The 12,372-nt window shown below is 37.3% G+C and overlaps 1 protein-coding gene across 5 annotated transcripts in view; it reads right to left on the reverse strand.

Moving 5' to 3' along the window:
* msrab (methionine sulfoxide reductase Ab) overlaps positions 1-12,163 on the reverse strand; it is a 47,133-nt gene extending 34,970 nt beyond the window's left edge. For all 5 annotated transcript variants that reach the window (XM_089120397.1, XM_089120400.1, XM_089120398.1 and 2 more), the window contains exons 1-3: positions 11,920-12,163; positions 3,986-4,054; positions 2,808-2,927 (exon numbers count right to left, since the gene is read on the reverse strand). In XM_089120397.1, the coding sequence (XP_088976523.1) occupies positions 2,808-2,927; positions 3,986-4,054; positions 11,920-12,148 (418 nt within the window). In that variant the 5' untranslated portion in view covers positions 12,149-12,163. The remainder of the gene's footprint in view (positions 1-2,807; positions 2,928-3,985; positions 4,055-11,919) is intronic.
* Positions 12,164-12,372: the final 209 nt, after the last annotated feature.

Here is a 12,372-nt window from a genome sequence, read left to right on the forward strand (position 1 = left end):
TATGACTAATGGAATATAAGTACAGTATTTAATAATGTATTTAACTGTTAGGCTATTGTTTTTCATACAAAAAAATACAGAAACCATAAAGTTATGCCATTATAGTGAGGAGCTAAGTTAGGCTATAACTGGTTTTATCTGTGGTTATCATGATCTAAATGCATGATACTGGATGACCAATGGTTAATTTGAATACAACTCAAACAGTCAGAATATTACTTTTTACCACATAAAAATATGGTTGTTGCATAGGAAAAAAAACAACGAAAAAAAAACAGATGTTACTGTTTTTGTTAATGAACATAAATTTAAAGAGTAGTTTAAAAACACAATTAACACTCTGGTTTATACAACTTTCACTTAGTTACAAAAATCTGCCTTTAAACTTATAAATAAAATATTTTAAAAAAATGTTTTTATTAATCTTATAAATAAATAAATAAAAATATTTGACATATATCGTGATAATTATCGATATCGACTGATATAAAAAAAATTATCGTGATAATTTTTTTGGGCCATATCGCCCAGCCCTAAAGGGGATCTTATTATAATATTACCACCCCTATTACCAATCTGCAAGTTTCCACCCACAGAGCTGCCATGTGGTTTATGCATAATTTGCAAGTGACAACAGTGTAACAAGTTCTAATACAATGGCAAAAGTTTGAGCAAAGCATGCAAACTGCTCTGTCGTTGGCTGCACAGACAAGCACAGGACACCATTTGATTTGCTCACACCCCAAAAGGTAAATAAAGGCCTTCTGAAGCAAAGTGATGTGTTTGTGTTATAAAAATATCCATATTTAAAACTTTAGCGACTAAAATAACTAGCTTCAGTGGTGGACAGTAACAAACATTTACTTGAGTACTGTACTTAAATACATTTTTTGAGTATCTGTACTACTTGAGTATTATTTTTTCTGGAAACTTGATACTTGATTTAACTTCACTACATTTGAAAGACAAATATCGTACTTTTTACTCCACTACAATTCTGTCAAATTCCTTGAGTAGAAAATAGTGATGTTAGTCATGGCATGATTTTTTCCTTCTCCAAAATGAGATTTTTTTTTTTTTTTTTTTTTTTTTTTTGCGGCTGACAGACAGCGAATCGGTGATCACTATTTTAGGGTCACGTGTCGGGAAGTTTGACGATTTAGTACGACTTCTCTTTACTAGTGATCTGTGAGAGACCGTATCGTTGTCACAAGTAATGTTATGAAAGTTTTGTTTTTATGGTAAGTATTTATGTTGTGCTGTTTGTTAAAGCAGTATTGCTGTTGGGCAGTTATACAGTTATGGTTGTATAGTATTTTTTTTTTTTTTTTGTATTTACGGACCATTCGATTCAAATGTGCATGAATGGATACACATAGATGTGTATGTGTACCACCTTCTTTTGTTTGGGTGGTAGGAGTGTAAAAAAATGAAGATGATTATGGCTGTCTTTTTTATATTCAGTTGTTTAATTTCTATAGGTTTTGTGACATTCTTCTTACATTCTGGGCAACAAACTATAGCTGCTCAGACATTTCTCTTTAAAAATTCTCATTTTAGACTTTTAATTCGTGACTGGTGTTTTGTTTTACTCTGTCCTCTGCACTTCCGCGTTCATCATTACATCATGCTTCGGTTCAGAAGGCCTTTATTTGCCCCCCAGGGCCGCGTGGAGCACTTTTATCATGTATGGATGCACTGTGATGGACTTCAAAACATAAACGGCCGTTCACTGCCATTATAAAGCTTGGAAGAGCCAGGACATTTTTTAATATAACTCTGATTGTAATCATCTGAAAGAAGAATTTTATATACACCTAGGATGGCTTGTGGATCAGTAAATCATGGTACAATTTTCATTTTTGGGTGAACTATCCCTTTAAACTGAGCATAAGTGACAGTAAAGAAATATGTACAAATATTTATATTTCAAATCAAGTAGAATCCTGAAAAAAAATCATCATGGCTTCCATATTTCAATATTACTATTTTTGATAATAAATGCAGTCACAAAAGAGACTTCTTTCATTTTTAACATTTTTAACATTATTGACTACAGTAAGTGTATTTGATTGTATTTCTTGTGGTTATGATACCGATGAACTTCATGATGTGAATTCTGGGATGCTGTTAAACTGTACTAAAGCAGATCTCATAAAGTCTTAAACTTTTACATTTTAGGCACACAAAAAAGGCACAATGATAATTTTATAATTTCATAAAATAATAAATAACAATAAAACCATATTTTCAAGCTTACAAGCATAAACCTTTAAAATGTTTTTAAGATTATGAGAACCATTCTGTCAAATGAATCCAAACTTTTGACTTATACTCAAACACCATGCACTTACTGTGCAAATGGTTACTGCATCTGCATATGCGTTTGCTACTCTTACAAATAACAAAGCCTGTCTACATATTAACCCATACACAGTTCTGACATCCTCAGGTTTTCTCCAAAACAACACACTTAAAGAGAATGTGTGTGTGAAGCCAACCCTCTGCAGAGCTGTAGTCAGAACCTTCTCATTGGGACCAGTTGAGAAACTGCAACATCACAGCTGCATCCCTCCCTCCATTTCATCTCTTCTGAACTGTCTGGCTACAAGTAGGTCATACAGAGGAAGGGGGAAGGGCTGCGGATCTAGGAGAGAGCAGTGCACTCTGGGTAGTTCACTGCGGATGAAGGGAATGTTTTGGCGAAGGCTGCAGCAAAGCATTCATTTGGATACAGTGAAGCTGCTGCTGGCCTTAAGGTTGGGAAACCTCTTTGAAATGGAAGGTGAACAAACAGTTAGACTCACCTGAACACACCTCATGGTAGGTGGGGTTAGGTGTGAAGCCCCCAGCATAGCCCACTTGTGTAGAAAACACACCAGGAAGCCTCCAGAAGCGCCTCTCTGCTCCCCAGAAACATCCCATACCTGAACAGAAAAGGGACAGACATTAAACGGCAAATAATTATAGGATTCACTTAAAAAGAGACAAAATTGTCTTTTTGGTTCCACAATAAAGCCTTCCTAACTTCAGCTGTTTGACATTAAACAAAAGTCAAAAACAGACGTGGATACCGTTAAAAATTAAAAATGCTAGATAAAACCTGAAAATGGCATTTTATTATTTTTTAAAATATTATTTTCATATAACTTTAACAAAATATATTTTTATGCTTATTAGAGTATAACCTTTTAGCATAGTCCCATGCTAATATCAATCTCAAATGGAATCAACTGCGAGCTTTAGATGCTTTGTGTGAAAAGCAATTTTTCATGTGTGTGACCATTGTTATGGCCAATGTATAGCACTTACACTACATTTCAAAAGTTAAGATTTTGAAAGAATAAAATAATACTTTTATTCAGCAAGAATGCATTAAATTGTTTAGATGTGAGAGCAAAGACACTTAAAATACTACAAAACATTTCCATTTCAAATAAATTAAACATTCTATTTATCAAATAATCCTGAAAAAATATATCACCTTCTTTCACAAAAATATATATTTTTTTATTAACTGATATTAATAAAAAAAATATTTCTTGAGTACCAAATCAGCCTAATACAATGATTTCTGAAGGATCGTATGACACTGAAGACTTAGCTAAGCCATCACTGAAATAAATTACATTTACATTTTATATTAAAATAGAAAATATTTCCTTTCGAACAGTAGTGTATACGCGGTTCCTTTTCAGTTAAAATGCTGTCTTAGATGCTGTCTGCAGGCAACTTACTAGGTCTTGGAGCAGAACTACTGTTCTGTATCAATTGAATCTGTTCATTTAAACTGGCTCTTAGCCACATTTTTATTGGCTCGGGAAATCAAGAGGAGAGAGGGGGAGAAATTAGATAGGAACATGACCCAGCCTGGACTCAAACCCAGGTTTCCCATGAGCCACCACTCTGACACAAGTGGTACTCTAAGAAGCAATGTATTAATTGCACCCAAGGATGTCTGGAATATGATCTTCTCCAAACTCACCAAACATGATCATCTCCATGCGGTCAGGAAATGGTTCCACTGTGGGGTTCCCATTGGCGGTGTGCTTTACTGCAGAAACATAGGCGAGAGAAACACAGCAATATAAATGTTCTGTTATCAATGGGGTGTACGTGTGCACAAGGTGGCACTGTTCCAGATGGTGGGACTGTCAGAATGGTTTCTGTGGTGAGGATTATTGCAGATTTGCCTGGTCTTCTCAGGCTAAGCTGAATCAGTGCTGCTGTTTCTGCAGTGGGAGACACTTAGCCGATTACACTGCTGTACCTCCCCCACCCAACACACACACACACACACCTCTAAACCATCCAGAGAAGGTCACAAACCATGAGTGACGTGAACGCATCGGAAGGAGGCAACACCAGCTCTCTGAAAGCCCTACAGAACGACCTGCAGTGGATTAGGCCACAGAGAGAGAGAAAAAGAGGGTGGACAAACAAAATGTTTGCTGAGTTGGATGGATGAGGCCAACTGTGCCATACTGGAATTAGAGCAGTAAAGAGGAAGAAAAAAGGGGCACAGATGTGGGGAGGATTAGAGCTAAGAAGACTGAAGTGATTTACCACCTAAATCTCCAGGCAGCAAAGGATAGTGGTTTACACACAGAGCACTAATATTAGCATATGGATGAAGAGATGTGTCATGGCCCCACAAACAAACACACACAATAGTGCATTTAGGGCAACATGCACCCCATTCCCCTTTTAATCTTCCTAAAGTTTAGACTATACATTATTATGACCTGAATACTGAAAATCTGTCCATTACTGATTGCAAAAGCTTAGTATGAATGTTAGCCTAGCGTAGCATTGCTCTAAATCCCTAAGTATTAAACTTTGGCTGCAGACATGAATGATGCCCCAAATTTTGTGGTTGGGTTCTCCTGGTAAGGAAAGGTGTGATATTACTTTTCTAAGATTTCAGATTTTCTCCTGACGGACATAAACGTGTGAAACAACAAACCCTTATAGATGTGCATTGAGGAAGGAAAGCAAGCCATTTCTAGAAACCAGAACATAATAGAGACTTAGGGGTGGGTACCTTTGATTTAGGGCAGTAAACAACCAGCTAGCAATGATATTTTGCAAGGACAATAACATCTCACATTTTGTTAAAAAAAAAAAAAAAAAAAAAAAAAAAAAAAAAATCGAGAATCTATGAGGTACAAACTATATTCTCAAAATCCACTAGTAGGGGAGTTTAGTCAAAAGATTAGTCAACTAATCAGAAGCCCTGAACAATTAAATGTTGTAGATTAGGCACTTTATTTATAGGCTTTTGCATTCAATAACAGCTAGATGTAGTGCAATGGATATAACAGACTTTTTCATTTAAAAAAAGTTTTTAATTTTGACGAAGGCCCTGTTTACGCCTGGTATTATGCATTTTCGTTGATCCGATTACAAGTGGATGACAAGTGTAAACAGGGCAAAAGACTACTCTGGCAAGCCGTTTTAGCTTAAATTGTATCCAGCCTTACTTGTCGTAATTGTATTTTTACTATTAAGAATTCGATTAGAGAGCCCTACAATTCAATTCTTACTAGGAACAATTACAATTAGAGAGCTCCACAAATGAATTCTTTCTAGTCATCTTCCATTCATTTTTAATTACAGAGCTCTACAATTTAATTGTTACTAGCAAGTATGCAATTACAGAGCTCTCTAATTGAATTTAAGTGCTCTGCAATGGCATTCTTACTAGTAAGAACTGAATTAGAGAGCTCTCAAAATGAATTGTTACTAAGAATGCATTTTGCAGAGCTCTTTAATTGCATTACTAGTTACAATTGAAATAGAGAGCTCTCTAATTGAATTAAAGAACTCTGCAATTGAGTTGTTACTAGTAAGAAGTGAATTAGATAGTTCTCTAATTGTAATTGTTACTAGTCATAATTGGATTAGAGAGCTCTTTAATTGTAATTCTTGTAATTAAAAATGAATGCAAGTCAATGAAGACATGACTAGTAAGAATTCATTTGTAGAGCTCTCTAATTGTAATTGTTACTAGAAAGAATTGAGTTAGAGAGCTCTCTAATTGTATTTTCACTAGAGAGAATTGAGTTAGAGAGCTCTCTAATTGTAACTGGTAGTATGAATTGAATTGTAAAGCTCTCTAATTGAATTCTTACTCGTAAAAATGAAATTACGATGAGTAAGGCAGGGTACAATTTAAGCTAAAATGGCCTGCCATACTATCTTAGCCTACTGAACTAATACGTATTGTGGGAGTTCAGTTCACAATTTTTAAAATGAACTAGTTCAGTTCATAGTTCCTACTTCACAATTTTGAACTAAGTTCACGGTTCCAAAAAATGAACTAGTTCATAGTTCTTTTTTTCCGTTCCGAGCTATTTATTTTTTATTTTTTTAATTATTGCCACAACCACAGACAGCAATTATTTTATTGGCAGGCAAAGTTTGCACAGAAATGTAAGATTTTTCCCATCCTCACCATGCAGCCTTGTCTTAAAACTGATCATATATGACGTCTCCTCGATGTTTTGTCGACGTATGCTGCTTCTTGTTTTGATGGCGCATGCGGTGGCCGCGGCGGCCACTGGTGTTGCCAGATTGGATGTTTTTCTTTGCTAGATATTAAAGACTGCCAGGTTTTCGCCAGGAAGACTCAATACAAATCTGGCACCCGATTGAACAAAGTTAAACTGACAAAGCATTTATCACAGACACCAGAATGAACACGTTCACAGTAACGTTCAGTAAAACTGTACGTTCAGTTCACATTTGACTAAAATATAAACATGAACGCATTCAGGCACAACACTGGATGGGACGTATTGTGTAAGATAGCCCACTGAGCAATTCAAACTTTGCTGCCTTGTGCTAAAACACATGAATTGCATTTAAAAACGCACTTTCGTTTTCCATTTTATTAGCTTTCTTTCCTGATCTGACAATCCACATAACATGGGACTACTATTCGTTCTATACGTAATCCATGTAAGAAAATCCCCCCCCCCCCCCAAAAAAAAATGCTGTAAGACGCGATGCAATGGCCAAAGACATATTGCTGTCTGTTACGCCAGTGCTTTAAAGGGACTTAAAAGAAGCAAAACACTCCCTTAGAGGGTTTTCCTGTGCAGATAAGCACAGCATGCTAATTAAACATTGTGATATTTTTCCTCCTAAACCAGTTCAACGCAAACTCTACTCCACAGCTGATTTTAAATATGTCACTGGTCATGTCAATCACAGAGCTGATTGCCAACACTATGCTAACAACTAACCCCTAACCATACCCGTCCTACACCCTAATCTTACATGAATAGTTCACCCAAAAATGATCATGCTAATTAAATAGGGCATTGCCACTAAAAAAATATATAATAACAAATAAAATAAGAACCAGAATTAAAGCACAAAGTGTATTTGGTTTCTTTTGCGAAACTTTAAACTGTTTTGCACACTGAGCATATTTAAAAAACAAAGAACGCCGTTTAACATAAGGAAATGAGATGACAAGCAAACAATGGAGAGACAAAGACAGGCAGGCAAAAGCCATGCTACGAAAAATCAAGATAAAAAGAGCTGCTTGTTTTGTCACCTTGATAAGTGAAGCTTTCTTTTCTTCTTGTCGAAGTGAGGACTTGTGCATTACACACCTCTACAGTCACATTTGCCAAATCTCACTATGTTCGAACAGACCACCTGGCACTGACCTGCCAGCCAAGCGTACAATTATGCCATTTCTAATTTCTGCGAGGGAGGATCTGAAAAGAAAAGAGGAAAAAAAACACATTTTCCAAATAAAAAAGGTGAGAATTGGAAGATAAATGAATTTCAGAGTGAGTGATAACGACAGGAATGGGCACAGGAATAAAAGCGAGGGATGCGCAACAGATTAGAGCAGCGGAAATAAGGAGCTACACGTTTTTTGTCTCTCATTCCTTCATTCCTTTTGGCAGCAGATGAACACACAGCCACTCAATCCAGTGAAGAAAAAAAAATAACGTAACAAACAAACTGGAATGAAGTGAACCTAGCCAAGAACACGCCAACATAACCAACATCCACAAAAGCTCTGGCACCGCAAACCTAGAGTTTTCTCTCTCTACCATTCTCCAACCTCCTCCCTCCACCTTCCCATAATGCCTTTCTCTTTCTCTCTCCCTGTTCTATCTATCTCTCTTTCACACACTCACACACCAACCACAGCAGTGGGTATTTCTCCCGAGGAGCTCTGGCATGGCTCCAGGAGGTGCCAGTCTGCCTCCTTTAACAGTGCCCCGTGACTGTGCCAAAAGACGCCTTCGCCAACACCACACCACCTTACCAACCGCTCTGCCGAAAAAAGGACAGCGAAAACAAAAGGGAAAAAGAGGAATAAAGAAAGTGAGGCAAAGGAAGGCGGGTGAGCCTGACAAAAGAACCAGAAGAGGACTTTTTTATTGGAGCGGCAAGATTGGAAAAAGGACCTTTCTTCTCCAAAACTTTCATTAGAACGGACTTAATTTGGGGTGAATTGTGTTCCGGCAAACAGAAGAAATAGCAATTGTCTTGTCAAATATCAGACATCGTGCAGAATTGCAACACTATTTCTCAGGGTATTACATGTTTTTCCTGCAAAGTCTGCCCATCCATCATCCTGGCATTGGAATGACCCTTCACAACCCCTTACACAGCAACTTTCTCGTAACCCAACGATCCAATGTTAATCTGGACTATAACAGCACGTTTCTGTGGTCAACGGATGCTTTTGAAAGGAATACTTGTCCAAGTAACATTGCCATATGGATAAATTGGGATTGGTTGGATGCATATCACTGGTGTTTGATCTAGGACTTTGGTTCAGACAACTCAAAGTCACAAAAGAATCAATAGAATCAAGGTTTTCAAGCAAAAAACCCACTTAAATCCTATTATACATGCAACTAGTTGAGTGAAATATTGATTTGCCTGATTCCATGTCCAAGCACATTTTCTTGATGGTAAAACATGTCTCCTGGTTCAAGTATGACTATATAAAGAAATGTATTGTGGGGAAAAGGTCTATATTGTGTGTGGAGGCCTACCTGCTGAGTTTATGACTCTGAAAAGCAATATCAGTCTAAAAGTGACTTAACGGACTGGTTTCCACGTTATTGTTAAACATGGCATATTCAAGACCATTTCTGTTGGAACGCAACAGCACCTCATGCTGGGTCAACTTCAATCAGCTGAGACACTGGAGTCACCGACAAGTTCAAGTGCCTGTATGTCCCCTGGAGGCGACTGCTGATGCATTCATACCATACTTTCTATTCAAACCTGTATCCAAGCAACCATTTCTGGTTGCTATGGTGAAGAATGGCCCCCCCTCATCACTACAGTTTGCAAGATAGTGCACTTAATCTGTGGAACACCTCCAGCATTCTGATGCCCGTGACAAAACATAAGCAGTTGTAGAAAAAACAATATATTCAGAACCTAAGCAAACAAACGTCAACTTTCTGAATGACTTGATGATGCTAAATTGAAGTAATGCCTGTATAAAAGTGTTCCCAGATTGCTTTACTCAGCATGAAGACTCCAATAACAGTCTATATTACAGATGTTTTTTTTTTTTTTTTTAAATGACAAAGCTCATGATTTATACTAAAAGGTCAGTGTATTGTAAAGTAAGGGTTTGGAATCTCGGCCACTAACTGAAAGGTTACGGTTTCAATCTCAGGAAGGGAAAGCTGAGGATCGGGAGAGCTACTTTGATTTCAGTTTTACTCCTTTCACCACTGTGCCCTTGAGCAAAGCTTTTAAATACAACCTGTTCACAACTGGCCGAGCCTCCTATTTGTGTATTCTATGCTCTTTTGGATAAAAAGCATGTGCTTAATACTTCTAAGACAGTATCTGGAGGTGATGGAAAAGCAGTAGCAGTCATCCAGACACTCTTTACAGAAATAGTTTTGTTGCCAAGGTCACGTGAAATTGCTCTTTAATGGCACTGATGTGAAATGTGCATTATTTCAAAGGAAATACACTCCATAAAAGAATAATACGGCCTGTTTGAATCACAAGTCATGCTAGTAAAGTGATTACATACACTACTAAAAATGTTTTTTTTTAGAGATTTCATTCGATGACATCAAATGAAATGGATATTTTGACGTCAGATTTAAACAAACTGCTAATAAAGACATTTAAATGGAGAGGCGTGACTGTGGCGATGACATCAGTACATTTTCTCAGGCTGTGCCAGCATGGCAACAGCAGGTAAGGTTTGATCATCCTCCCCAAAACCCTGTTCCACCCCCCATGGATGCAGAGGCCCGGAAGCTTCCGCCATGCCGTGACAGCGAGCTGCTTCGACAGAAGGGCCGGGAACGCGTGACGGGGGCGGAGCTTTCATGCGCATAATGCACAGATGGGCCCCTGGACACTGCTAGGGCACCAGAACTCCCAGGATGCACCAGGCCAGCAAAACTGTCATGGTTATATCTGAAGGCACAGTCACCCGATTTATTGTTTGCTGGTGATTACAGAGTTTCGTTGATTATTTACAGTGAGGAACTCCACAACCATTTTTAGAATAAGGGCAGAGAGTGCCTAGTACTCAATTGTGCCGAGTTTTACTCTAAAAAGACAAGAACTCAGTCCTGCCAAGTAAGCCAAGAACTGATGAATTTTGTATGACCCCTTTCATCTAAATGTAGCAGAGTATCATATATGTAAAATAAGTAAATGTGGGCTTCACTAGCACACTAAATGTTTAGTTCTGAAGCATTTTAATGCTGGTTATCATCAAATCCTCCCAGCCTAATGAGAGTTTGACGTCACTGAGAATCAATCAAATATCCAAAAGAGACATTTTCTCATTATTCTGTTTTTAGCCTCTAAGCTTTTGCTGACAAAAAGAAAATGGTAACCATAGTTTTTTAACAGGTCAACTATTATTTCTGGGTCATTTCAACAATTTACTACTTTTTATGTCCTCAAAACAAATTGACATTAATAATATTAAATGTCAATAGACTATAATTCCAATGGGTTAAAATGAATACAAACCTTTTTATATTACACACTTTTGGACTAAACTATTTTTTTTATCCATTTAAATAACAAAAAAATTGGTTATTTACAATATTAATACTAATAGTGAAGTAGTTTTGAATTACTGTCCATCTTCCTTTGTTAATCTAAATACTTGTAAATAAATAAATAGATACATAGATTTAGGTGGTATGCAGATTTTACTTGGTTTACTTCCCTACAATATATTTTAAGACAATGACATTAATGTGATGGAAGTCATGTAAAATGAAGTGAGATCAAATGTTATTCTAATAACTTTAAATACCATTTGTTACTGTTAATTTGGTGTTTTCCATACCCATTAATGGTATGGAGATTTAAAGATATAGACAATTTATGCAATAACAGTTATCTAAAAAAAAAGTAGCATCAAATAAGATCGAAGGACACATTACTGTATCTCTTGATTATTAAAAAAAAAAAAAGTGTAAAAGTGAAGAAGTAGCCTACATTTTAGTATAATAATTCTATTAGGGTATATAAAAAATATAAATCATTAAATTGCAAGTTTCAAAACCCAAAAGGAAATGAAAAAACATTAGCTACATGCTTGGGTAAGGTATTCTATTAGGTAACTTGCTATCTCTTCCATCAGAAAAAAAAATACATTAAAATGACAGAACAAGGAATAATTCTTCACTACACTGTTTGAAGGACATTTGATTAATTATTGTTAAGTAACTTTAATTGTGGCATTATTCGGAATTTCGGTTACTATGGTTTTTGTTTGAATGCACTGATGTCCCGGATGTAATGTGCCACAGGAGAGATTATTCTATGAGAAACGCTCGAGTGTCACATTCATCCACCTGCTTTTACATCAGTGTCCCTTCACATGTGACATGACCCGCAGCGTGGCAGCCGAATTTCACGAAAGACAGAATTTACCTGCCACGACCATTTTCTCCTCCCTGCCCTTCAGTGAGCGCTCTTTGGCAACCAAAACGCTCTTGTTCGCCATATTGAGCTGCTGAGCGACTGTCACGCGCAAATCGAGCAGCAGGACGATGACGGTGAAGATGACGACCGTGTGCGCTCCTGCTTGCAGAAATAAACATGTCCGCGCGGCCGCCATGGACCTGAAGGAGGAGTGAGGGGACAGCCTCGCCCACCTCATGAATATTCATCAAGTGATGGCTGACTTCGCCCGATGAATATTAACTAGCCAGAGGTTAATGTGACTTTGCCACAAAAGCCTCCCGTGCGGTATGTGCGGGTAAGAAATTGAATTAAAATAAATATCCACATTAAGATAGCAGTTCGGCGTGCAAATGAGCGTCACACGTCTGACTGCCAGCATAGCAAAACTGAGCATCTGTGTAGGCTACTGTCGTAGTCGTA

The sequence above is a fragment of the Pimephales promelas genome, chromosome 15 (assembly GCF_988280905.1).
Source record: "Pimephales promelas chromosome 15, fPimPro1.hap1.1, whole genome shotgun sequence".
NCBI classification, from domain to species: Eukaryota; Metazoa; Chordata; class Actinopteri; order Cypriniformes; family Leuciscidae; genus Pimephales; species Pimephales promelas.